The 27233-nt window shown below is 47.8% G+C and overlaps 1 protein-coding gene across 1 annotated transcript in view; it reads right to left on the minus strand.

Annotated features, from left to right (window-relative positions):
- The window catches only part of rxfp2l (relaxin family peptide receptor 2, like), a 101405-nt gene that overhangs the window by 54938 nt on the left and 19234 nt on the right, over positions 1 to 27233 (minus strand). The window contains exons 2-5 of the mRNA XM_078212069.1: positions 15791 to 15873; positions 10252 to 10398; positions 9601 to 9681; positions 9219 to 9324 (exon numbers count right to left, since the gene is read on the minus strand). Of these exons, the coding sequence (XP_078068195.1) occupies positions 9219 to 9324; positions 9601 to 9681; positions 10252 to 10398; positions 15791 to 15873 (417 nt within the window). The remainder of the gene's footprint in view (positions 1 to 9218; positions 9325 to 9600; positions 9682 to 10251; positions 10399 to 15790; positions 15874 to 27233) is intronic.

Raw genomic sequence — 27233 nt, forward strand, 5'->3', positions numbered from 1 at the left:
ATCGTGTCCTTCCCTTAACCAAGTCTCTGTAATGGCAACAACATCATAGTTCCTCGTACTAATCCAAGCTCTAAATTCATCTGCTTTACCTGTTACATTTCTTGCATTGAAATAAATACACTTCAGTCCACCAGACTCTTTGATCAGCAACCACACCCTTCCTGCTCTTTCTCTGAGTCTTACTGGCCCTAATCTCTGGTTCCCCTTCAGTTGATTGACCTTTGCTTTGGTTCTCAACCTCCTGCCAAACTAGATTAAATCCTCCTGTGTGACAGAATATTTCCCGGCCAGAATATTTATGCCCTTCTAGTTTAGATGCAACCCGTCCTTCTTGTACAGATCCCACCTGTCCTGGAAGAGATCCCAATGGTCCAGATATCTGAAACCCTCCCTCCTACACCAGCTGTTTAGCCATGTGTTGAGCTGCACTATCTTCCTATTTCTAGCCTCACTGGCACGTGGCACAGGGAGTAATCCTGAGATTACAACCCTCGAGGTCCTGCTTTTTAACTTTCTACCTAACTCCTTAAACTGCTGCTGCAGGACCTCATCACTCTTCCTACCTATGTCGTTAGTACCAATATGTACCACGACCTCTGGCTGTTCACCCTCTCCCTTCAGAATGCTTTCTGCATGTTCAGAGACGGCATGGACCCTGGCACAGGGAGGCAACATACCATCCTGGAGTCTCTTTCACATCCACAGAAGTGCCTATCTGCATCCCTAACTTTAGAGTCCCCTATAACCATTGCTCTCGTGCTCTTCATAGAAACCCTACAGTGCAGAAGGAGGCCATTCGGCCCATCGAGTCTGCATCGACCACAATACCACCCAGGCCCTACCTCCACATATTTTACCCGCTAATCCCTCTAACCTACGCATCCCAGGACTCTAAGGGGCAATTTTTAACCTGGCAATCAACCTAACCCGCACATCTTTGGACTGTGGGAGGAAACCGGAGCACCCGGAGGAAACCCACGCAGACACTGGCTCTTTGACCCACCCCCTCACCCCCCCCACCCCACCCAACCCCCACATCTCCCCCAACTTCCCCCACTCAACCCCCAACCCCCACACCACCCTAACCCCCACCCGCCCCAAGCTCTCCATCCCTCCACCCCACCCCCCACCCCCCACCCTACCCCCCCGACAACTTCCCCACACCCACTGCCCATCCCCACCCCCAACCTCCCCACACCCACTCCCCATCCCCACCCCCAACCTCCCCACCCCGACTCCCCCACCAACCTCCCCACCCCACTCCCCAACCTCCCCACCCCACCCCCATCCCCCATCCCCCCAACCTCCCCACCTCAACCCCCCCATCCCCACCGCCTCAACCTCCCCATCCCCACTCCTCCACCACCCCACGCCCTCACCAACCTCCCCACCCCCCACCCCCCAACCCCACATTCCCCGATCCCCCCATCCCCCCAACCCCCACTCGCTCCCCACCTCCCCAATCCCCCCACCGCCCCCACATCCCCCCACCACCCCACCACCCCAACCACCACCTGCCCTCCAGCTCTTCATCTCTCCACTCCACCCCACCCCTCCAACCTCACCACACCCACCACCCATCCCCACCCCCCAACCTCCCCAACCTCACTCCCCCACCAAGCTCCCCACCCCCCCACCCCACGCCCAATCTCCCCACCCCCCATCCCCACCACCCACACCCCCACCACCCCACACCCCCACCCCACCAACCTCCCCACACCCCCACACCCCCAACCCACCAACCTCCCAACACCCCCAAACCCCACTCCCCCCAACCCCACCCCCAACCCCCACTCCCCCCAACCCCACCCCCAACCCCCACTCGCTCCCCACCTCCCCCATCCCAATCCCCCCACTGCCCCCAAAACCCCTCCACCCCTCAACCCCCCTCCACCCCCACTCTCCCAACACCCCCCAACCCCCCCACTGCCCCCATCCCCCCACCCCCTCCACTCACCCACCCCCACCCCTCCCACTCCCCCTCCACCCCTCAACCCCCCTCCAGCCCCCCACCCCCCACCCCACCTCCACCCACCCCCTCACCCCCATCCCCTCAACCCCCTACCCCCCTCCACCCCCCACTTCACAACCCCACCCCCCCTCCATCCCCCAACCCCCTGCCACCTCCCCACCCATCCCACCCCCTCCTCCACCCCCCCACCATACGCTCACCCCTCCCACTCCACCCCCTCATACTCTCCTCCACCCTCCCGCCCCCGCCTCCACGCCCCCTCCACCTACCAACCCCCCACCACCACCCCACCACCTCCCCTCCACCCCCCCAACCCTCACCCCTCACCACGTCACCCTCCACCCCCCACCCACTCACCCACCCCTCCACTTCCACACCCCCACCTCCCCTCCACTCCCCCACCCAACCCTCCACCCCCTCACTTCCACACTCCCATCTCCCCCTCCACTCCCCCACCCAACCCTCCACGCCCTCCCCTTCCGCACCCCCACCTCCCCCCCCACCCAACCCTCCAGCCCCCTCCCATCCACACCCCCACCCGCCCTCACCCACCACCCCCCCACCACTCCCCCTCCACCCCACCCTCCACCCCACCCTCACCCACCACCCCCCCTCCACACCATCCTCCACCCTCCCCACCTACCCTCCACCCCCCCACTTCCCCCTCCACCCCCCCACCCAACCCTCCACCCCCCTCCCCTCCACTCCACACCACACCACACCCCCCCACCTCCCCCTCCACCCCCCCACCCAACCATCCACCCCCCTCCCCTCCACTCCACACCACACCCCCACCTGCCCTCACCCACCACCCCCCCTCCACCCCCTCCCCTCCTCCACCCCCTCCCCTCCACACCCCCACCCGCCCTCACCCACCACCCCCCTCCACCCCCCTCCACCCCACCCTCCACCCACCCTCCACCCCCCTCCACCCCCCCCCACCACATCCTCCACCCCCCACCCCACCCTCCACCCCCCCACTTCCCCTTCCACCCCCCACCCAACCCTCCACCCCCTTCCCCTCCACTCCACGCCACACCACACCCCCCCACCCAACCCTCCACCCCCCTCCCCTCCTCTCCACACCACACCCCCACCTGCCCTCACCCACCACCCCCCCTCCACCCCACTTCCCCTCGCCCTCCACCCCCCTCCCTTCGCCCTCCACCCCCTTCCACTCGCCCTCCACCCCCTCCCCTCCTCCCCTCCTCCCCTCGCCCTCCACCCTCCTCCCCTCGCCCTCCACCCTCCTCCCCTCCACCCCATCCACCCCCACCAACCTCCCCACCCCCCCACACCCCCAAACCCCACACGCCCCATCCACCCCCCAACCCCACCCCCATCCCCCCCCCCATACCCCCCACATCCCCCCAACCCCACCCCCACATCCCCCCACATCCCCCCAACCCCCACTGGCTCCCCACCCCCCCATCCCCCCACTGCCCCCACAGTACCCCAAACCCCACTCGCCCCAAGCTCTCCATCCCTCCACCCAGCCCACCCCCAAACCTCCCCTCCTCCACCCCCGACCTCCCCACCACGCCCCAACCTCCCCACCCCCACCAACCCCCCTCCTCCACCCCCCAACCTCCCCACCCCCACTCCCACCAACCCCCCTCCTCCACCCCCCAATCTCCCCACCCCCACTCCCACCAACCCCCCTCCTCCACCCCCCAACCTCCCCACCCCCACTCCCACCAACCCCCCTTCTACACCCCACACCCATTCCCACCAACCCCCCTTCTACACCCCACACCCCCTCTCCACCCCTTTCCACCAACCGCCCTCCTACACCTCCCACCCCCTTACACCCCCCACCCTCTCTCCACCCACCCCACCTCTCCTCCATCCCCCCACCCACCCTCCTCCACCCCACACCCCCTCCATTCCCCTCCTCCACCCCCCTACCCCCCTCCACCCCTCCACCACCCTCCACCCCTCCACCCCCTACCCCCTCCACCCCCTACCCCCCTCCACCCCCTACCCCCCTCCACCCCCTGCCCCCCTCCACCCCACTACCCCCCTTCACCCCACTACCCCCCTCCACCCCACTACCCCCCTCCACCCCACTACCCCCCTCCACCCCACTACCCCCCTCCACCCCACTACCCCCCTCCTCCCCACTACCCCCCTCCACCCCACTACCCCCCTCCACCCCACTACCCCCCTCCACCCCACTACCCCCCTCCACCCCACTACCACCCTCCACCCCACTACCCCCCTCCACACCACCTACCCCCCACCAACTGCCCCACCCCTCTCCAACCCCCCCTCCATCCCCCCTCCATCCCCTCCAGCTCCACCTCCCCGTCCACCGCCCCCCCGCCCCCGTCCTCCGCCTCCCGCCCCCCCTCCTCCACCTCCCGCCCCCCCACCTCCGCCCCCCCCACCTCCGCCCCCCCCACCTCCCCCCCAACCTCCGCCCTCCCCACCTCCGCCCCCCCACCTCCGCCCCCCCTCCACCTCCGCCCCCCCCTCCACCTCCGCCCCCCCTCCACCTCCGCCCCCCCTCCACCTCCGCCCCCCCCTCCACCTCCCGCCCCCCCACCTCCGCCCCCCCCACCTCCGCCCCCCCACCTTCATCCCCCCACCTCCGCACCCCCCACCTCCGCCCCCCCACTCCGCCCCCCCACCTCCGCCCCCACTCCACCTCCGCCTCCCCCTCCACATCCGCCCCCCCTCCACCTCCGCCCCCCCTCCACCTCCACCTCCGCCCCCCCTCCAATTGATTTAAAATATTAAATTCAGAGAAACATTGAAACATAGAAGGTGGGAGCAGGAGGAGACCATTTGGCCCTTCGAGCCTGCTCCATCATGGCTGATCCTGATCCTGCTTTCTCCCCATAACCTTTGATCCCATTCACCCTAAGTGCTATATCCAGCCGCTCTTGAATACATTCCAGCAACTCTTACACAGAGAGGACCAGAAATTATGAAAATCGGAAGAATGAAAGTTCCATTTAAACCCACTTTCATCTGAAGGTCTCATGTAAGACCTTTTCATGTCAAAATCTGGACAAGTTTGAAAAGTCTAATAAAAGCTTCAGTAATGTTCTTGCATGTCAGTGTCAGAAATGACTCAAAATAACCCACTGCACAAGTACAGGCATTTACAATGTGAAACTTCTGTTTACCTTTCACTGAAAGATTTACAGGATTGAAGTGTCTAATAATTTGTATATTTATTTCCAACACTAAGGATTGTAACACTAAATTCTGCACCCTCTCCTTTCCGTCTCTATGAATGGTATGCTTTGTCTGTATAGCCGCAAGAAACAATACTTTTCACTGTATCCCAATACATGTGACAATAATAAATCAAATCAAGTGTGTGCAGTCACTGTAGCATAAACATCAATAGTTTATCCAAAAGTAACTGAAACACATTGGGCCCAAATAAGTATTTGGCTTTCGAATATATCTTGTTTCAAATTAATGCAATTTTATTTTATTAGCCGGTAGTTGATGAAATGTGATTGGGACTATTTGCTCATGTTGAGGGTAAATGCCATTTGAGACACATAGTCTGTTTCCGTGTCCCTTCTATATATTTCCACTTGAAGCACTTCAGGAGAAATTTGGCAGAAATTCTGTTTTTTTATTCATTCATGGGATATGGGCGTTGCTGGCTGACCAGCATTTATTGCCCATCCCTAGTTGCCCAAGGGCAGTTGAGAATCAACCACATTGTTGTGGCTCTGGAGTGACATGTAGGCCAGACCAGGTAAGGATGGCAGATTTCCTTCCCTAAAGCACATAAGCGAACCAGATGGGTCTTCCCGACAATCGACAATGGTTTCAAGGGCAGCAGATACATGTGAACACCACTACCTGGAAATTTCCCTCCAAGTCATTCAACATCCCGACTTGGAAATATAATGTTTTTCCTTCACTGTCACTCGGTCAATATCCTGAAACACCTTTTCTAACAACAGAGGGTGCACCTACATCACAGGAACTGCAGCGTTTCAAACAGGCAGCTCCACCACCTTCTCAAGGGCAATAAGGGATGGGCTATAAATGCTGGTCTAGCCAGCGACACACACATCCAACGAATGAATAAAATAATCTCCAGCCCAGAAAGTAACAATTTATACTGAGGTGTCTTTTTCCAACAGGTTGTAAATTATCGTTCAAGATTTTTAAAAATATAAAATATTGCATTTTAACTTTATCTCTTAATCCAATCTTTTATTGCACCATTTTATTTCTTGTTCTGTACCTGATTTGGCTCTACTGTTATCATAAATATTCATTCCCTTCACCACTAGCAAACACTGGCAGCAGTGTGTACCATCTACAAGATACACTGCAGCAACTTGTCATGCTCCCTTAACAGCATTTTCCAAACGCACGACTTTTACTACAAAGAGGAACAAAGCTACCAGACATATGGTATCATCACCTGTAAATTCCCCTCGAAGTTACACATCATCCTGCCTTGGAACCGTATCACTGTTCCTTCACTGTCAATAGGTTAAAATCCTAGAACTCCCTTCCTGACAGCAGTGTGGGTGTACCTACACCACATGGACCGCGGTTCAAGACTGTGGTTTACCAACACCTTCTCAAATTACAGGTGAGGAACAGATGTTGGCCTGGCCAGCCATGCCATGTCCCATGAAAGTATAAAATAGTTGGACCCTGACTCAGGGAAATGTGATTGCTTCACTGTGATCATCCGGTCTTGCCGAAAATCAATGAACTTTCGACTGGGCCATCAAATCCCCCACGGTGGGTCCTACCATGACGTAGCTGGAAAATCTCAGCCTACATTCCAGAAAAAAAAATCCCAACAAAAATCTGCAATTGTTTCATTGCCAAATATCATTGTCTTTCCAGAAATGTTCTCAGTCTTCTTGTTCACATTCAAAAAAATGCAAAAGGGGGAAAAGTCACTATCAAAATACAGGGAGGAATGAGGTCATAAGACCATAAGAAATAGGAATGCCATTCAGCCCCTCGAACCTGCTCTACCATTCAATGGAATCATGGCTGATCCGACATTCCCCACATCCACCTGCCCTTTCCCTGTAACCGTGGATTCTTTTACTGCTCAAAAGCCTATCTATCTCAGCCTTAGACATACACAACTGGGGAATTTTCGTCCAGCCATGTGAATTGTAGCGGTCAGGGGGGCAGACCATGCAAAGGTCCGTTGACCCCGGGTGGGATTTTCCGGTTTTGAGGTGAGCATAGCTGGAAAATCCCGCCCAAGAACTCTGCTCCCACAGCTCTCTGTGGCAAGGAGTTCCAAACACTCTCAACCCTCTGAGAGAAGAAATTCCTCCTCATTTCTGTCTTAAATTGGTTTCCCTTAATTCTGAAACTATGCCCTCTGATCCTAGACTCTCCCATGAGGGGAAACATCCTCCGAGCATTTACTCTGTTAGGTCCCTTAAGAATCCATATGTTTCAATGAGATCACCTCTCATTCTTCTAAATTCCAAGGAGTGGAGTTCCAACCTGTTTAACCTTTCCTCATAAGACAATCCCTCCATACTGAAGACCTTCCTAGTGAATCTTCTCTGAACTGTCTCCAATGAAATAATATATTTCCTTAAATAAAGGGACCAAATCTGCTCACAGTGCTCCAAATATAGTCTCACCAGTACCTTGTACAGTTGCAGCAAGGCTTCCCTACTCTTATACTACAACCTCCTTGAAAGGAGGGCCAACATTCCATTAGCCTTCCTGATTACCTGCCACACCTGTGTGCTAGCTTTCTGTATTTCGTGCACAAGTATCCCCAAGTCTTTTTGTGTTGTAGGTTTCTGCAGTTTTCCTCCATTTAAATAATGCTCTGTTCTTTCGTTCTCCCTTCCAAAATGAACAACTTCACATTTTCCCAGATTATACTCCATTTCCAACTTTTTACTTACTTAACCTATCAATATCTCTTTGCAAACTGCTTCTATCCTTCTCGCAACTTGCCTTTCCACATATTTTTGCGTCATCTGTAAATTTGGCTACAATACATTAATTTCCTTCCTCCAAGTCATTAATATATATTGGTCCCAGCACTGATCCCTGTGGAACCCCACTGGTTACAGCCGCCTACCTGAAAAAGAACCCCTTATCCCCACTTGCTTTATCCTACCCATTAGCCAATTCTCTATCCATATCAATATATTACCTCCGACACCATGGGTTCTTATCTTATGACTTAACCTTTTGTGAAGTACCTTGTCAAACACCTTCTGGAAGTCCAAATACAATGCAACTGGTTTCCCTCTATCCACTCTGGATGAGACTTCCTTGAAAAACTTTAATAAATGAGTCAGACATGATTTCCCTTTCATGAAGCCATGTTGATTCTGCTTGATTAGATCATGATTTTCCAAATATGCCTCTATTACTTCCTTAATAATTTATTCCAACATTTTTCCAACAATAGATATTAGGCTAATTGGCCTATAGTTACCTGCTCTTTGCCTCCCTCCCTTTTTGAATAGGGGTGTCACATTAGTAGTTCTCCAATCCTCTAGTACTTCTCCAGAATTGAAGGATTTTTGGAAAATTACAACCAATGCTTCCACTATCTCTGTAGTCGTTTCTTTTAGGATCCTAGGATGCAAGCCATCAGGGCCATGGGACTTACCTGCCTTTACCCCATTAGTTTGTCTAATACCTCATCTCTAGTGATGATGATGGTACTTAATTCCTCCCCCATATTCTTTAGTATTAATGGGATGTTCAAAGTATCTTCCACTGTAAAGGCTGATGCAAAGGACAGGATTTTACGACCTCGCTCATCCCGAAACCATAAAATCCCACCTGAGGTCAACGGACCTTTCCATGGTCCACCCTCGCCTGCTCTGATTCCTGTGGTGGGTATGGAGTAAAATTCTGGTGAAAGCATCTGTTTAACTCCTCTGCCATTTCTTTGTTCCCCGGAAGTATCTCCCCAGATTAATTTTCTTATGGTCTATGTTCACTTTGACCTTTCTCTTTTTATATATTTAAAGATCGCTGGTATAACTCCTGCATCTCTTCCTAAAACTTTGCATTTATTTATACACAGGCTTCCTTAGAAAATGAATGGATTGTTCATCATTTGTGGGCTTGATAAGTAAATGCTTTTTTATGTTGTCAAGTAGGAAGGTGCATAGAATGTATTGGAAAAGTCTGATCATTAGATGGGACAACTGTTTTCTGAAAAACATTGAGGGTGTCTGATGAGGACATCTGTCATTGCATTTTCATTGATTGCATTGCTAAAGTAAAGAACAGTTAAATTACTTACAGTTTTATTACAGTAGAGGAAACTGCTGGCACAGCGAGAAGCCCTGCGTCGTCGCAAATGACAGTCATACCTGTACACGTGCATTGTTCTGGGTACACGTAAAGTGCTAGAAGGAAGGATATGACTGTCAATGAGTTAAGAGTTACCACATTTTATACAATATCATAAAGGTGTGAGTCATAATTGTGTTTGTTTGGAGGAAACTTTTTCTATGTAAAGTGAGAGATGCAACTCTGGGAAATTGAATCTTTTTTTCATCCATGAACTTCTCTGTGCCCCCAAAAAAATGAGCATGCTAGAATTTCTCGGTGATAGATGAAGTTATTTTTTTTCATATAGAAAGCATCAACCTACAAATGGAGTAAAACGTATGTCTACTCACAACAATCTTCTGATTCGTCATCAACACGTTTAACTTGGTTAAAGTACCAGTCTACAAGGTTTGGCCAGCCATGGAGATCAGCTGAAATGGGAAAAAATTAAGCAAGTAAGTGATGCAGTAGGTTATATCGAAGTTTTATAGAATCATAGAATCCCTACAGTGCAGGAGGAGGCCATTCAAACCATCAGGTCTGCACCGACTCTCTGACTGAGTATCTTACCTTTACCTAGCCCCTCTATCCAGCCCTATTCCTGTAACCCCACACATTTACTAATGGCCATCTAACCTACATATCTTGGGACACTAAGGGGCAATTTACCATGGCGAATCCACCTGATCTTTACTCTTGGGATAAACTCGACATTAACCTTCAAATCTGAACCCATACAAAATTGAACTCACTTTGAGGTATTTGAAGAGAAAATAATTAGAATTTTTTTACAACTCTATTTGGAACAATTCAGATCAAGAAGGTCTGCAAGAAGAAACATGGTTTTATTTCATCCTGTGTGACACCCGTCAGTAAAACTGCTTCGGACAAGTTACTGAGCCTAGCTCTGCTCAGCCATACACGAGCTTAACCAATATCATTAGCAGTGGGGCCGGAAAGTCTCTGCACTCAGTGTTAACCTTTACCCATACTATACCTACCACAATCATCCTCATCAGCTCCATTTTCGCACTCTATGATACCATTGCAGTGGAGAGGCTGTGGTAGACACACACTGAGGTTGCCACACGGGAAGTATCCAAGGGGGCAGGAAATAGTTTGAAATGCTGGATAAATTGCATTGGAAGCTGCAAAAAGAAAACGGAAAGATAACATATATCAGTCTAAAAGTAGGGTTTCCAATTTGAAAATCATATGGAATTGCTCTGCATGACAGATTATTTTAATCCTGACTTAATTTAAAACTGGGAAAAAAAGTAAGGATTGCTAATTCATCTAAGACCATGAAAAATTCCTCTGGCTTACCAGTTAATATTGAAAGTTAAGTTCTGCACCATAATGATAATGATAGTGATAATGCACATCCAAATATCATCATGTGTCAGTAATTAAATCTTTATGATGCTGCATTCAAGTTTACAAGAGGGCTCCATAGCTGATTTAGGCTGTGAGCCACATGGTGTGGTCCTAATCCCACAAATCCTAGGTCGCACTAAGCCTGCTCATCTCAGCAAAGGCAATACTACAATTGGGCTTGGGAAGAACACGCTTAATAAAATGATACAAGCACAAGACAAGTGAGGACTGGGTGAGAGGATCACTGCGTGTATTTCAACCTCTGCATGCTCATTCTCCAGGGGCGGAGGAGCTAAGTACATTTTATAATTCCTACTTTCTCTAAGCTATTAACCTTTCTCACCTGGTATTGTACTTCATGATATGTAAGCACTGAGAACAAATCAAATCGCTGTGCTGTACCAGGAAAGCAAATTGTTCTTGCTTGTGAAGCAAAACCCTAAGCTATGTCAACTAACATCGCAGTTTGTGAAACAAATATCTTTTTGCAATTCTAAGAAAAAACTGTATTGGTGGAAAGGTGTAGAAGGAACATTTGACTGTTCTCTCTGACCTCTGAGCTCTTACTGGGATATCAGAAAAATATTGCATGATGAATCAAATCCATGCAATACCACATCTGAGATTGCTTGTTGCTGACATTGGGTGTGAAACATAGAAAAAGTGTTACATTCTCTCGAACAATGTCCAATACTGTGCTCAGTTCTGGTCGCCTCATTACGGAAGGATGTGGAAAAGATTGAAAGGGTGCAGAGGAGATTTACAAGGATGTTGCCTGGATTGAGTGGCATGCCTTATGAGGATAGGCTGAGGGAGCTCGGTCTTTTCTCCTTGGAGGGACGTAGGATGAGAGGAGACCTAATAGAGGTATATAAGATGTTGAGAGGCATAGATCGGGTGGACTCTCAGAGGCTATTTCCCAGGGTGGAAATGGCTGCTACGGGAGGACACAGGTTTAAGGTGCTGGGGTGTAGGTACAGGGGAAATGTTAGGGGGAGGTTTTTCACACAGAGGGTGGTGAGCGAGTGGAATCAGCTGCCGTCAGTGGTGGTGGAGGCGAACTCAATCGGGTCTTTTAAGAGACTCCTGGATGAGTACATGGGACTTAATAGGATGGAGGGTTATAAGTAGGCCTAAAAGGTAGGGATATGTTCGGCACAACTTGTGGGGCCGAAGGGCCTGTTTTGTGCTGTAGTTTTCTATGTTTCTATGTTTCTATACAAGGTTTTTGCAGCACAAAAACAGCCAATTAGGCCAACAAGTCCATGTCAGTGTTTATGATCCACATGAACCTCCTCCCTCCACACTTCCTCTAAGCCCATCAACATAGTATTTTAATCCTTTCTCAATTGTGTACTTCCCCTTAAATGCTTAACCTCTACTACTCCCTGTGGTAGCAAGTTCCATTCTCCAGTAATTCCCCAGGTAAAAATGTTTCTCTAGAATGTCCTTGAATGTTGGATTTCATAGTACCTCGCTTATATTTATGCCCCCATCATCATTCTGCATCACCAATCAACCATCCAGCTAACTGAGTTAAGAGATTGGAGAGGTTAGGTTTGTATCCACTAAACGTAAGAGGACTAAGAGGCATCTTGATCGAAACCTTTAAGATCTTGAGGGATATTGACAGGCTGGATGTGAAGAGGATGTTTCCTCTTGTCAGAGAATCTAGAACTAGGGGGTCACTGTTTAATTAGAAATGATCACTCACTTAAGACAGAGATGAAGAGAATTATTTTCTTTCAGAGGGTCGGGAATCTCTGAAACTCCTTTCCTCAAAAGGCAGTGAATATTTTTAAGGCAGGGCTACATAGATTCTGAATTACAAAGGTGGGGGGTGGGGATGGGGGGGGGGTGCGGATGGGGGGGGGAAGGTGCGTGTAGGTGAAAGGTTATTGGGGATAGGTAGGAATATGGGATTGAGGTTACAATCTGATCAGCCATGATCTTTTGAATGGTGGAGGAGGCTCAAGGGACTGATTAACCTACTCCTGCTCCTAATTCGTATGTTTGTATAAAGTAAGAACAGCATTTAATAAGATACAAAACAATAAAGTCAAAGGCCCAGATGATATAGCCACTGAATAAATTATGAGTTTAGAATACTTTGGAATAGGGAAACTTATCTTCATCTTTAATTGGGTTTACAACACAGTGTACTTTAAGAAATGTGTTTTTTTAAATCATGTTCTCTGCCACTATCACAGCTTCAGTTTCTTTCATTGTGGCACCAATTGTCTGGAGATATCCTTTCATTGCTGCTTCAGTGGCTTAAATGGGGTTTTGTTTATTTTTACTATGGGCCTCAGGTGCTTTCTGGAATTATTTATGACCTTGCACTGTGAGAGGGAAGATTTATTGACAAATCAAAGTCAGGTGGTTCCTCTCCATAAAAACCTAAGGTTTCATTTTCAATTTTAGTTCAGAAGGGGGTTGTCAGTGGACTGGAAAGCAGTGTTTCTCTCTCTCCCTGGTATTATGGAGTCTGCTGGCTAGCTGGAAGCAGGTCTCCTGGCATTCCTGGAGTGGAATATCTGCCGTTGGTGGTTGGCTGGTCTAGAGTCTCTCTCTCTCCCTGGTATTTTGGGAAGCTGTTCTGACATCAAGCTGTTCAGGGTGTATATCCAGAGAGCTGCTCGAAGTTACAAGGCTGGGAAATCAGAGTTTTAATTCTCCACCCAAAGGACTAAGTTCCAGCATCACATGAGCATTTGTAGTTTATGCGCTGAATCTGTGGCAAGGGTTATGTTTATGGGATTTGTTTGGGTGTTTAGCTGTTAAGGTTTATACAAGATCATAGTTTTTTTGTCTGTAATTGGTAAAGATTATTGTTAATTTTCTTTCTTCACATGTTAACTAGTGTACTTAAATAAACTTTTTTTGTTAAAAGCTCCTTAGTGGGTCTGTTGAAACATACCTGAAGTGAAGCATCTTATGCTCACCCTAGCCAAATTCAAAGTGCAAAAGTTATGGTCCAGGTGGACTTCATAAAACACTTTGGAGTTTCTGACCTCAATTATAACAGTAGTAATCACAGGCAAGATATTCTCTGATATCTGAAAGACATGCTGGTTAGGTGCATTAGTAACGCTAAATTCTCCTTCAGTGTAACCGAACAGGCGCCGGAGTGTGGTGACTAGGGGATATTCCCAGTAACCTCATTGCAGTGTTCATGTAAGCCTACATCTGACACTAAAAAATAAAATAAACTTTAAACTTAATTTGCAAAACCTCTAGGGAACTCTTAACTTGTAGAATAGTTTCAATAAAATTTTTTGACATTCTCAGTTTGCATTTTTGGTTCCAATTTTCTGAACCATTTGACATATTAATAATAAATTCCATAAGGTCTGTTTCCTGGGCCTTGCGTGACCCCATTCTTCACTTAATCTAAGATTTATTGTTACACGGGTAACAAAATGTTCTTTTCTTTTCTGAACCTTCTGGTTATGAATTTGTTTCTAATCTCTGCCCTTGATGAGTTATAACGTGTGTTGGAACAAGTGTGCAGATCTCGGCGGCAACAAACTGACTTAATTGTTGAACCAGTATTCATCTCTTTTTAAGACTATGATCCTCCAGTAGGTCTGACCCAGCAGCAGTTTTCTAAATGTGTATTTGAACAGCCAGCAGGAAGCAGTTTTGCTTCTCATCATATTGTGGTTATAGTGTAAATGCATTTTGACTCTGAATTCAAGAGTGATCCTGATACCAGAGTGAAATGGAGTGAGACTTCTTGCAAGATAAAGTCTCATCATGCTTCACTTTAGAATGGCACACTTGCAATGGAGGGCCTTGAGTTATCGCTGAAGACAAAGGGCCCGATTTTACCATCAAGTTGCACCCGTTTTCGGGCGTGAACTTGGTAAAGTCGGGTGCGAGGCAAATAGCACAATCTGCGCCCGCTTCTGCACCCGCCCCCCCCTTTACGAAGGCCCGAAAATGGCCGCAATCGAGACCGTGCCCAAAATGGGTGCGACGGCCATTTTAATGCATTTGCATGCATTTCAATTGACTTAATGAACTGCACACCCAACCGTACCGACACTTCCCCCTTTACCACTGCATTCACCCATCCAGAATCGGCGTGAAACAGACAAGCTCTACAAAAGTCTGAATTGGACACTCCAGTTACTGAGGAGATAAGTGCCGGGCATCCAATGGCTCTCTGCTTAAGATCGGTTGTGGGGGGTGGGGTTGGGGGGTTGAGGGGGGGTGGAAGGTGGGTCCAATGGCCCTCTGCTTGAGATTGGTGGGGGGGGGGAAGGGGGGTTCCGCTGCCACTCTGCCTGAGATCAGTGAGAGGGAAGGGGGGGTCCGCTGCCACTCTGCCTGAGATCAGTGAGGGGGAAGGGGGGTCCGCTTCCACTCTGCCTGAGATCAGTGGGGGGGAAGGGGGGTCCACTGCCACTTTGCCTGAGATCAGCAGGGGGGAAGGGCCCACAATCGATCTGGGTGGTGAAGTGGGTGGGGGGATAAGGGGGTCAGTAATGTTGGGGGGTGTGACGCAATATCTGTGGGGGCCAGGGGGAGGCATTATCCGGCCTGGGAGGAATGTGGCAGGGGAGCCATATTCTATCTTTTTTTTCTGCGCATGCACAGATGGAGGCAGCGTTTCGGACACGTTAAGCCCCGTCCACATGTTTCTGCAGCGCGATTCAGAATTGCTGATATTTTTTCAGGCAGAGTGAGTATGGATGCGCCTGAGTCTAAAAGTTGGAACTCTAAACATTCCCAGTTTCAAGTCCACCAAGTACTTAGAATCAAAATGGTAAAATAGGGCCCAAAGACTGAAACACATCTCTTTTTCCCCAAACTTTCCCAATCTTCCAGAAAGTTCTCTGGCATCTGGCCAATGATGTCATTGGAAACCGATCACAACGCTCGATCATGGCCAATGGAGTTACTCGTAAACAAACCCAAATGTTTATACCAAGCTGCATGTAAATTACATAGCCTTACCTTATATGGTATCAATGGCTCTGACATGTCTAGCATAGTCCAAATAATATTCCTATTTGGTCAACAGAGGAAGTGTCAGGTCACTGCTCACAGGCCAGGTAACAATACACTACAGCCTTCTAACCAGCATCTGTATTTAATTATAACTTGACCAAAGTTCCCAGCATGCTTGACTTTCATTGTCATAATTGCTCTTACAGCTAATATTGCCGCTGCTATTGTAGTTGTTGCTGTAATCATTGTTGAAGTTGGCCCTCCAACCACAGTTTGTACCGTCACACCTAAGTTACAACGCACAAGTTTAGTGTCAGTACAAAGCTAAAACCACTTTTTGCAGATGGCATACAGAAGAAAAGCAAAAGAATTAGTGCTACATCGATTGGGTAGGGAGCAGGAGATGATTAACGTGCAGAACTGAGAATGGCATAAGACAAATGATGGGAAACATCAAAAGCAAATGTGGGGTTCTAGAGAATATGGGAATTGTTCAGAAGCTGTTTAGCAAACTGGTGGTTGAAGCATGAAAACCTAGCAAAGTAGAGTAAGGAGTCAATGGCCTGGATGCCTGGTGGTCACCTGCCTATTGCTTCCAGCAGGTATATTTGAGCTTTTGAGGCCCTGAAGATGATGATCACATGACCAACCCACCAGGGAGACCTCCAACCAGAGTTGGCAACCCGAATGTTAGTATCATCCCTTAAATTAGAGAGATAAAGTAAATGAATCTGTAACACAGTAGGAGAGATTTCTCATAGTTTTACATTTGTAGATTACTTGTTGGAAATCAAAAAACAATGTTTGGAAATACATAAGTAAAGGAGGATACATTCAGGATAGATTGAGGGGAGGATTAATTGGAAATATCACAGAATAGGAAAAGCAAAACTTCACATTTGAAAACACATTTGCTAAAGGTCCCTGCACAACTGTTCAATTTATGAGAGATTAAAAAAAACCTTTTCTCTCATCAGGACAATTTCTCCATGTATCCTTAGTTTCCTGTAACTCAAAGGAGGTCGAAGCTTATTCAGCTATAACTTATCCCGTTTCCCTCCTCTCCTCCCTCCAAAACATTAAAATCTGAGTTCTAAAATTCTAAAATACCATCGGTATTACAGAATGTATTTCCGGTCACCTATTCGTTGGAGGAACATGTTATTTAAAGGACAACAAAGTGACTCCAAGTATCGCGATTTTAACTTATGAGGAATGAAAAACCATGATTAACAGTGGTTAGCACTGCTGCCTCACAGCACCAGGGACCAGGGTTCAATTCTGGCCTTGGGTGACTGTCTGTGTGGAGTTTGCACATTCTACCCATGTCTGTGTGGGTTTCCTCCGGGTGTTCTGGTTTCCTCTCACACTCCAAAGATGTGCAATTTAAGTGGATTAGCCATGGTAAGTGCACGGGGTAATGGAGATAAGGCAGAGGAGAAGGCCTAGGTAGGCTTTTCTTTCGAAGAATCAGTGCAAACCTGATGGGCTGAATGGTCTCCTTCTGAATGTAGAGATTCTGTGGTGCTATGGTTCTATGTTTTTGAAGAAGTTTGAGATGCAGCTTTAAAACATCATAAGTTGTTTACTATGGTGAAGGGTTACTAGAGGTGACATTGGCATGATCTGTATAAATGGATTCAAGAGGCAGCTAGATTTCATTCTGGTGAGAAAAGAGATTTAAGGATATATAGCAGGGAGGTGTGATTGTGATATAGTAAAAAGGAACAGCCATGTTGTTCCTCGCAGCATTTCACATACCTTACATAGAACATAGAACAGTACAGCACAGAACAGGCCCTTCGGCCCACGATGTTGTGCCGAGCTTTATCTGAAACCAAGATCAAGCTATCCCACTCCCTATCATCCTGGTGTGCTCCATGTGCCTATCCAATAACCGCTTAAATGTTCCTAAAGTGTCTTGACTCCACTATCACTGCAGGCAGTCCATTCCGCACCCCAACCACTCTCTGCGTAAAGAACCAACCTCTGATATCCTTCCTATATCTCCCACCATGAACCCTATAGTTATGCCCCCTTGTAATAGCTCCATCCACCCGAGGAAATAGTCTTTGAACGTTCACTCTATCTATCCCCTTCATCATTTTATAAACCTCTATTAAGTCTCCCCTCAGCCTCCTCCGCTCCAGAGAGAACAGCCCGAGCTCCCTTAACCTTTCCTCATAAGACCTACCCTCCAAACCAGGCAGCATCCTGGTAAATCTCCTCTGCACTCTTTCCAGCGTTTCCACATCCTTCTTATAGTGAGGTGACCAGAACTGCACACAATATTCCAAATGTGGTCTCACCAAGGTCCTGTACAGTTGCAGCATTACCCCACGGCTCTTAAACTCCAACCCCCTGTTAATAAAAGCTAACACACTATAGGCCTTCTTCACAGCTCTATCCACTTGAATGGCAACCTTTAGAGATCTGTGGATATGGACCCCAAAATCTCTCTGTTCCTCCACAGTCTTCAGAACCCTACCTTTGACCCTGTAATCCACATTTAAATTAGTCCTACCAAAATGAATCACCTCATATTTATCAGGGTTAAACTCCATTTCCCATTTTTCAGCCCAGCTTTGCATCCTATCTATGTTTCTTTGCAGCCTTCAACAGCCCTCCACCTCATCCACTCCTCACCAATCTTGGTGTCATCAGCAAATTTACTGATCCACCCTTCAGCCCCCTCCTCTAAGTCATTAATAAAAATCACAAAGAGCAGAGGACCAAGCACTGATCCCTGCGGCACTCCGCTAGCAACCTGCCTCCAGTCCGAAAATTTTCTATCCACCACCACCCTCTGTCTTCGATCAGATAGCCAGTTACCTATCCAATCGGCCAACTTTCCCTCTATCCCACACCTCCTCACTTTCATCACCAGCCGACCATGGGGGACCTTATCAAACGCCTTACTAAAATCCATGTATATGACATCAACTGCCCTACCTTCATCAACACACTTAGTTACCTCCTCAAAAAATTCAATCAAATTTGTGAGGCACGACTTGCCCTTCACAAGTCCGTGCTGACTATCCCGGATTAATCCGCATCTTTCTAAATGGTCGTAAATCCCATCCCTAAGGACCTTTTCCATCAATTTACCAACCACCGAAGTAAGACTAACCGGTCTATAATTACCAGGGTCATTTCTATTCCCTTTCTTAAACAGAGGAACAACATTCGCCACTCTCCAGTCCTCTGGCACCATCCCCATGGACAGTGAGGACCCAAAGATCAAAGCCAAAGGCTCTGCAATTTCATCCCTTGCCTTCCAAAGAATCCTAGGATATATTTCATCAGGCCCAGGGGACTTATCGACCTTCAGTTTATTCAAAACTGCCAGGACATCCTCCCTCCGAACATCTATTTCCTCCAGCCTATTAGCCTGTAACGCCTTCTCTTCCTCAAAAACATGGCCCCTCTCCTTGTGAACACTGAAGAAAAGTATTCATTCATCACCTCGCCTATCTCTACTGACTCCATAACAAGTTCCCACTACTGTCTTTGACCGGCCCTAACCTCACCCTGGTCATTCTTTTATTCCTCACATAAGAGTAAAAAGCCTTGGGATTTCCTTGATCCGACCCACCAAGGACTTCTCATGTCCCCTCCTAGCTCTCCTAAGCCCCTTTTTCAGCTCATTCCTTGCTAACTTGTAAACCTCAATCGAGCCATCTGAACCTTGTTTCCTCATCCCTACATAAGCTTCCCTCTTCCTTTTCACAAGACATTCCACCTCTTTCGTGAACCATGGTTCCCTCACTCGGCCATTTCCTCCCTGCCTGACAGGGACATACCTATCAAGGACACCCAGTATTTGTTCCTTGAAAAAGTTCCACTTTTCATTAGTGCCTTTCCCTGACAGTTTCTGTTCCCATCTTATGCCCCCTAATTCCTGCCTAATCGCATCATAATTACCTCTCCCCCAATTGTAAACCTTGCCCTGCCGTACGGCCCTATCCCTCTCCATTGCAAGAACAAAAAACACCGAATTGTGGTCACTATCTCCAAAGTGCTCTCCCACAACCAAATCTAACACTTGGCCCGGTTCATTTCCCAGCACCAAATCCAATGTGGCCTCACCTCTTGTCGGCCGATCCACATATTGTGTCAGGAAACCCTCCTGCACACACTGCACAAAAACTGCCCCATCCGAACTATTTGACCTACAAAGGTTCCAATCTATATTTGGAAAGTTAAAGTCCCCCATGACAACTACCCTGCGACCCCCACACATATCCATAATCTGCTTAGCAATTTCTTCCTCCACATCTCTCTTACTATTTGGGCCTCGCTGAGGCATCGATAATTGCAAAAGACACTACTAACCCAGAATTCATATTTGAACTTCAAAGCAGAATTGTGAAATGATTTTGCAAAGCGCGGGTCTTTCTGTGCACAATTCACAGCTTTGCGGTCAATAATCCCTTAATAAGCATTCAGATCAAATAACGATGGCTGTCGCTGAGCAGAGGATTATGCCAGTTAATTTAGAAAAAGAGAAAGTGTTGCAAGGAGCAGAATGAGAAATTCAAAAGTACAAGTCCCAGAGGGAAAATCATTCAAATAACATTGTGGGTGAAACAAAGAAAATATCTCCTTCAAGATTGGAACAAGGAAACTGTAGAAGGCAGGAACACACAGGGCTCTATTTTACCATTTTGATTTGAAGTGCTCGGCGGACTTGAAATTGGGAGTGTTTCAGATCCGACGTTTAGATCTATTCTCAGATGCCCCCAAAAGCACTCTGCCTGAAAAAATAGCAGTGATTCTGAATCGTGCTGTAGAAGCCTGTGGGCAGAGCTTAACGTGCCCGAAACACTGCAGCTCCGATCGACACCTCTAATTGCGCATGCGCAGTAAACAAAAATAGAAAAACGCTCCCCTGCCACATCGGTCCCGGGCTGGAGAATGCCTCCCCCTGCCCCCACAGACCTTGCCCCACCCCCACAACTTAGCTGACCCCCTTATCCCCCCCACCCTTGCTACCCAGACTGATTGCAGCCCCCTGCCCCCCCCCCACTGATCACACTCAGAGTAGCAGCGGACCCCCTCTTCCCCCCACCAATCACACACAGAGTGGCAGCGGACCTCCCCAACCCCCCCACCGATCACACACAGAGTGGTAGCAGACCCCCTTTCCCCCTCACTGAGCAGAGGCAGAGTTGTGAGACTTCTTACTGAGTCCAAAGATGTGCAGGTTGGGAAAATTGGCCGTGCTAAATTGCCCCTTAGTGTCCCAGGGTTAGTTTAGGAGGATTAGCTGGGTAAATGTGTGGGGGTACAGGGTTAGGGCCTGGGGAAGATACTCTGTCGTAGAGTCAGTGCAGCCTCCCCCTGCGCCCCACCGATCTGACGCATAGAGCCATCTGACCCACCTCCCTCCCCCCCCCAACCACCGATCTGAAGAAGAGAGCCGCTGGAAGCTCGGAACTTACCTCCTCAGAAGCTGGAGTGCCCGAATCATACCTTTGTGTGGACCATGTCTATTTTGTGCCGAATCTGGATGGGTGAACGCAGTAGTAAAGGGGAAAGTGCTGGTAAGGTTGGGCGTGCAGCCCATTAAGTCAATTTAAATGATTGCAAATACATTTAAATTGACGTCACGTCCGTTTCGGGCGTGGTCCCGACAGCAGCCATTTTCGGCCCTTGGTAAAGGGGAAACCAGCGCGGGGGCGGGGACGGGGGTGGGCGCGGATCTCACTACTCATCTCACAACCGACTTCACCAAGTTTTTGTGCCTGAAAATGGGTTCAACTTGATGGTAAAATTGGGCCCACAATGTCCAGGCTATTAAGGACAAAGCAGATGCTTAAAGATTGAAAGCAGAAATTGGTTCTGGTTCAATAGAGCAAATACTTGCACCCGTTTTAAAATACGTATTATGTGAAATACAATCATGCTTTCTGATGCCATAGAGGAAGCCAATGGGAGTGAGGAGTACATTCATCTTATTGCCTAACTGAAGGTAATGAACATAAGAAATTATAACATTGCAAGGAACCTCATGTACAATTAGTTCCTTTTGGACTGCAGTCAATTTTATGTGGGCCAATGTGGTAGCTATTTTGTGAACAAAATGCTCCCATAGGTAGCAGTGAGATGAATGACCAGCTAATCTGCTTTTGCTAGCATTAGTTGAAAGGTAGAATGTTTGCCAGACTATCAGGAGAACTCCTCAGTAGTCTGTCAGGTGACACGTTAAACGAAAACAAAATGCTTGCTTGGGTGGGCATAAGAGAACGCATGACCCTTCAACTGGGATCATAGAGTTCTACTCATGTTCTGGGCAATACTTCTCCATGTTTGCAAACAACAATGCCAGCAAATTCACGTCAAAAATAATCCACTCTTGTAAGTTGGTTTGCAGCAAAATAAAGATATTGCAATCTTAAACATTTACCCAAACCGGAATCCACTGACTTAGAAAGAGTGAATCTAACCAACTTATCAAATGAAGAGCTATTGCTGGCGAATTTAGTGATCATTAAGTTGAATGAGACTGGTGTTAAAAATTGAATCCTGTCCCATTTTAAACACCTAACATTATTAACAAGTACCCTCACATCAGATATTACATGATTAAATACAAAATAAAGCTTCCTCTAATCTGTGCTCAATAGTTCAATAATCAAAATGACGTTTTTCACTTGTCACCAGCAATTCTCAGGCTCTCTGTGTGAAACTGCCAAACTAACAACAGTTTACAGTTTGGGGAAAATGCCCTTTGGGATTGGGTTAAGAGTGCATAAATTCATTTCCCTTTCATCTGGCAGACAGAAGTTGTTTTCATCCCAACCATTTGGGCTAGTGTCCAAACTCAGGTCGCAGAGGTGAAAGATTGGTGTGAAAAGTACTATACTATTCAGTGCCCTCAGCTTAGGGTAGTTTTAAAAAAACGCAACGGTTCTTGCTCATCTTTCTAACTACCTGGTGAAAATATAGCATTGACAGAAGTTTTAAATCCTCTGGTGCATCTTGGAGGCCTGAAGATGTTAGGTATTTTGGGCTGGTGCAGAATAAATGCATCATGGGTGCTGCCGGGAGAGTAGACACTCATCGAGATAGATTTTTTGATGCGGTTGCATATTGAGACAGCTCCCATGGTGTGCACGAAAGTGGCAGCTGCACCATCAGGAGAGTCGGTTATCCTGGCGAATCCCCATTCTTAAAGTTACAAAGTCAATGCACAGGGTGGAAGGGCAAGCCCTTACTCCATCTCCTTGTTTGCTTCAAGAAACAATTCAAATTGAATTCAATTCATGGTCTCCACAAGAGAGACATTCAGGATCCAAGTTGACACCCCATCAGCTTGCACCTCCTCATCTCAGACTTGATTTGATGCTTAATTTTAGCCAAAAGCTACCCTTTCATCCCTGTAACTCAGGGAGAGGAGGATAAAGTCCCTTCTCATCATCTACACAGTGTCTCTGTGATCCCCGATGCACCAAAGAACAGCGAACTACAAAATGCTGTTGATATTGCCTGCTTGCACCTGGAAGAATCCAGTTGTGTGGAATCTGAAGGCAAGGTGACAGTTATGACCCCAGGCAAGGCTGTCCCCGCTATGCTCTGGGTCTCCAGGTTAGTATGGAAGATGTGGACCAACTCCGTGACAAAAACGGTACAACTCCATGATAACATCTTTGGTGAAGTACAACCTTCTCACTGATTCTTAATTGTGGCTCCGTAGATGTAATGCTCCATAAACACCTTTTATTGATATGGTGTTTCTCCCAGAGTTGCCCCCTCTCTGTCTCCTCTCCTTTCCCAGGTCACACTGCACACCAAGTCATACTTCAACAACTCCTCACTGGTCTTTTCTCTCTTACCCTGTGCAGCAAACATCCCCAAATTGCTCCAGCAACCCAAAGCAGTTATTCCTCAAACTTTACCTTGGCAAATGTAAGTCAAACGCAACTCATCTATAGCTTGTTGAATTACATTTTAAATAACCCAAGAACTGGACCCATCATCCTTCATGGCACTCATTGTTTCAGGGATGGGTTGACCAAATTTCATATCCCTAATAATAGATTCCAGAATTTTCCCGACCAATGATCTCAGGCTGACTGGCCTATAGTTCCCCTTTTCTCATCCTCTGCTTTCCTGAATGGTGGGTTATATTTATTTGATGTGAAGGTACTGGGATTTGGATTTGGTACTGGGAAATGAACCGGGCCAAGTGTTAGATTTGGTTGTGGGAGAGCACTTTGGAGATAGTGACCACAATTCAGTGTCTTTTGTTCTTGCAATGGAGAGGGATAGGGCCTTACGGCAGGGCAAGGTTTACAATTGGGGGAGAGGTAATTATGATGCGATTAGGCAAGAATTAGGGGGCATAAGATGGGAACAGAAACTGTCAGGGAAAGGAACTAATGAAAAGTGGAACTTTTTCAAGGAACAAATACTGGGTGTCCTTGATAGGTATGTCCCTGTCAGGCAGGGAGGAAATGGCCGAGTGAGGGAACCATGGTTCACGAAAGAGGTGGAATGTCTTGTGAAAAGGAAGAGGGAAGCTTATGTAGGGATGAGGAAACAAGGTTCAGGTGGCTCGATTGAGGGTTACAAGTTAGCAAGGAATGAGCTGAAAAAGGGGCTTAGGAGAGCTAGGAGGGGACACGAGAAGTCCTTGGCGGGTCGGATCAAGGAAAACCCCAAGGCTTTTTACTCTTATGTGAGGAATAAAAGAATGACCAGGGTGAGGTTAGGGCCGGTCAAGGACAGTAGTGGGAACTTGTGCATGGAGTCAGTAGAGATAGGCGAGGTGATGAATGAATACTTTTCTTCAGTGTTCACCAAGGAGAGGGGCCATGTTTTTGAGGAAGAGAAGGTGTTACAGGCTAATAGGCTGGAGGAAATAGATGTTCGGAGGGAGGATGTCCTGGCAGTTTTGAATAAACTGAAGGTCGATAAGATCCCTGGGCCTGATGAAATGTATCCTAGGATTCTTTGGGAGGCAAGGGATGAGATTGCAGAGCCTTTGGCTTTGATCTTTGGGTCCTCGCTGTCCACGGGGATGGTGCCAGAGGACTGGAGAATGGCGAATGTTGTTCCTCTGTTTAAGAAAGGGAATAGAAATGACCCTGGTAATTATAGACCAGTTAGTCTTACTTCGGTGGTTGGTAAATTGATGGAAAAGGTCCTTAGGGATGGGATTTACGACCATTTAGAAAGATGCGGATTAATCCGGGATAGTCAGCATGGATTCGTGAAGGGCAAGTCGTGCCTCACAAATTTGATTGAATTTTTTGAGGAGGTAACTAAGTGTGTTGATGAAGGTAGGGCAGTTGATGTCATATACATGGATTTTAGTAAGGCGTTTGATAAGTTCCCCCATGGTCGGCTTATGATGAAAGTAAGGAGGTGTGGGATAGAGGGAAAGTTGGCCGATTGGATAGGTAACTGGCTGTCTGATCGAAGACAGAGGGTGGTGGTCGATGGAACATTTTCGGACTGGAGGCAGGTTGCTAGCGGAGTGCCGCAGGGATCAGTGCTTGGTCCTCTGCTCTTTGTGATTTTTATTAATGACTTAGAGGAGGGGGCTGAAGGGTGGATCAGTAAATTTGCTGATGACACCAAGATTGGTGGAGTAGTGGATGAGGTGGAGGGCTGTTGTAGGCTGCAAAGAGACATAGATAGGATGCAAAGCTGGGCTGAAAAATGGGAAATGGAGTTTAACCCTGATAAATGTGAGGCGATTCATTTTGGTAGGACTAATTTAAATGTGGATTACAGGGTCAAAGGTAGGGTTCTGAAGACTGTGGAGGAACAGAGAGATCTTGGGGTCCATATCCACAGATCTCTAAAGGTTGCCACTCAAGTGGATAGAGCTGTGAAGAAGGCCTTGTTAGCTTTTATTAACAGAGGGTTGGAGTTTAAGAGCATGGGGTAATGCTGCAACTGTACAGGACCTTGGTGAGACCACATTTGGAGTATTGTGTGCAGTTCTGGTCACCTCACTATAGGAAGGATGTGGAAGCGCTGGAAAGAGTGCAGAGGAGATTTACCAGGATGCTGCCTGGTTTGGAGGGTAGGTCTTATGAGGAAAGATTGCGGGAGCTAGGGCTGTTCTCTCTGGAGCGGAGGAGGCTGAGGGGAGACTTAATAGAGGTTTATAAAATGATGAAGGGGATAGATAGAGTGAACGTTCAAAGATTATTTCCTCGGGTGGATAGAGCTATTACAAGGGGGCATAACTATAGGGTTCGTGGTGGGAGATAAAGGAAGGATATCAGAGGTAGGTTCTTTATGCAGAGAGTGGTTGGGGTGTGGAATGGACTGCCTGCAGTGATAGTGGAGTCAGACACTTTAGAAACATTTAAGCGGTTATTGGATAGGCACATGGAGCACACCAGGATGATAGGGAGTGGGATAGCTTGATCTTGGTTTCAGATAAAGCTCGGCACAACATCGTGGGCCGAAGGGCCTGTTCTGTGCTGTACTGTTCTATGTTCTATGAAGGCTTTTGTCACAGCCGCAGGAAATACGAGTCAGGCCATTTCCTGATCCCACCAACCCAAAGCTGTAACCAGCTCCGATACCTGCCATATGAGAGATGTGGGTGGCAGGGTTTTTGGTATGCCACCTCTTTAGGAAGGCCCAGATAGTGTTGAAGTGGTACAGATGCTGGTTAGAAGGCCCACCTCAGTTCTTGTGATATTGGCTCAGTTGTTTTTTTATTAATTCGTGGAACATGGGCGTCTCTGGCTGACCAGCATTTATTGCCTATCCCTAGTTGTCCTTGTTCAGAGGGCAGCTGAGATTCAACCACATTGCTGTGGCTCCAGAGTCACATGTAGGCCAGACCTGGTAATGACGGCAGATTTCCTACCCGAAAGGTCATTAGTGAACCAGGTGTGTTTTTCTGACAATAACCAATGGTTTCATGGTCATCAGTGGATTCTTACTTCCAGATTTGTTTTTGTTCCCCGCATTGTTCTTACTATTGTTCTATCCCTTACCCCTACACATCTCTTTGCCCCCTTAATGCCTCAACCATGCCCCTCCATTCCTCCATGCATTTTCCATAACCCTTAGTATGCCTCCTAATGTCCCCATATCTACTTCATGCACCTCATACCTACATGCCCCTCGGATCTCAATTTCTCTTCCATGTGTTCTCATACACTTCATGCCCTCTCCATACCCCATATATTCTCCATATTCCCTTTCATGCTCCCGAATAGCTCCATGTCCCTTTCATGTGCCTGTAAAAAGGAAGGATAGGAAAGGTAGGATTCGAGAGCTGTGGATAACCAGGGAAATTGAGGATCTGATCAAAAAGAAAAGAGAGGCGTATGTTAGGTCCAGGCAACTGAAAACAGATGGAGCTCTGGAGGAATACAGAGAGAGTAGGAAAGAACTCAAACGGGGAGTTAGAAGGGCAAAAAGAGATCACGAAATGTTCTTGGCAGATAGGATTAAGGAGAATCCTAAGGCATTTTATTCATATGTTAGGAACAAAAGAGTTGTCAGGAAAAAAGTCGGACCTCTCAGGGACAAAGGAGGGGAATTATGCTTAGAACCCAAGGGAATAGGGGAGATCCTAAATGAATACTTTGCATCGGTATTCACAAAGGAGAGGGACTTGTTGACTGGGAGTGTCTCAGAGGGAGGTGTTGACCCGTTAGAGAGAATC

This window comes from Mustelus asterias, chromosome 4, assembly GCF_964213995.1.
Source record: "Mustelus asterias chromosome 4, sMusAst1.hap1.1, whole genome shotgun sequence".
Taxonomy (NCBI): Eukaryota; Metazoa; Chordata; class Chondrichthyes; order Carcharhiniformes; family Triakidae; genus Mustelus; species Mustelus asterias.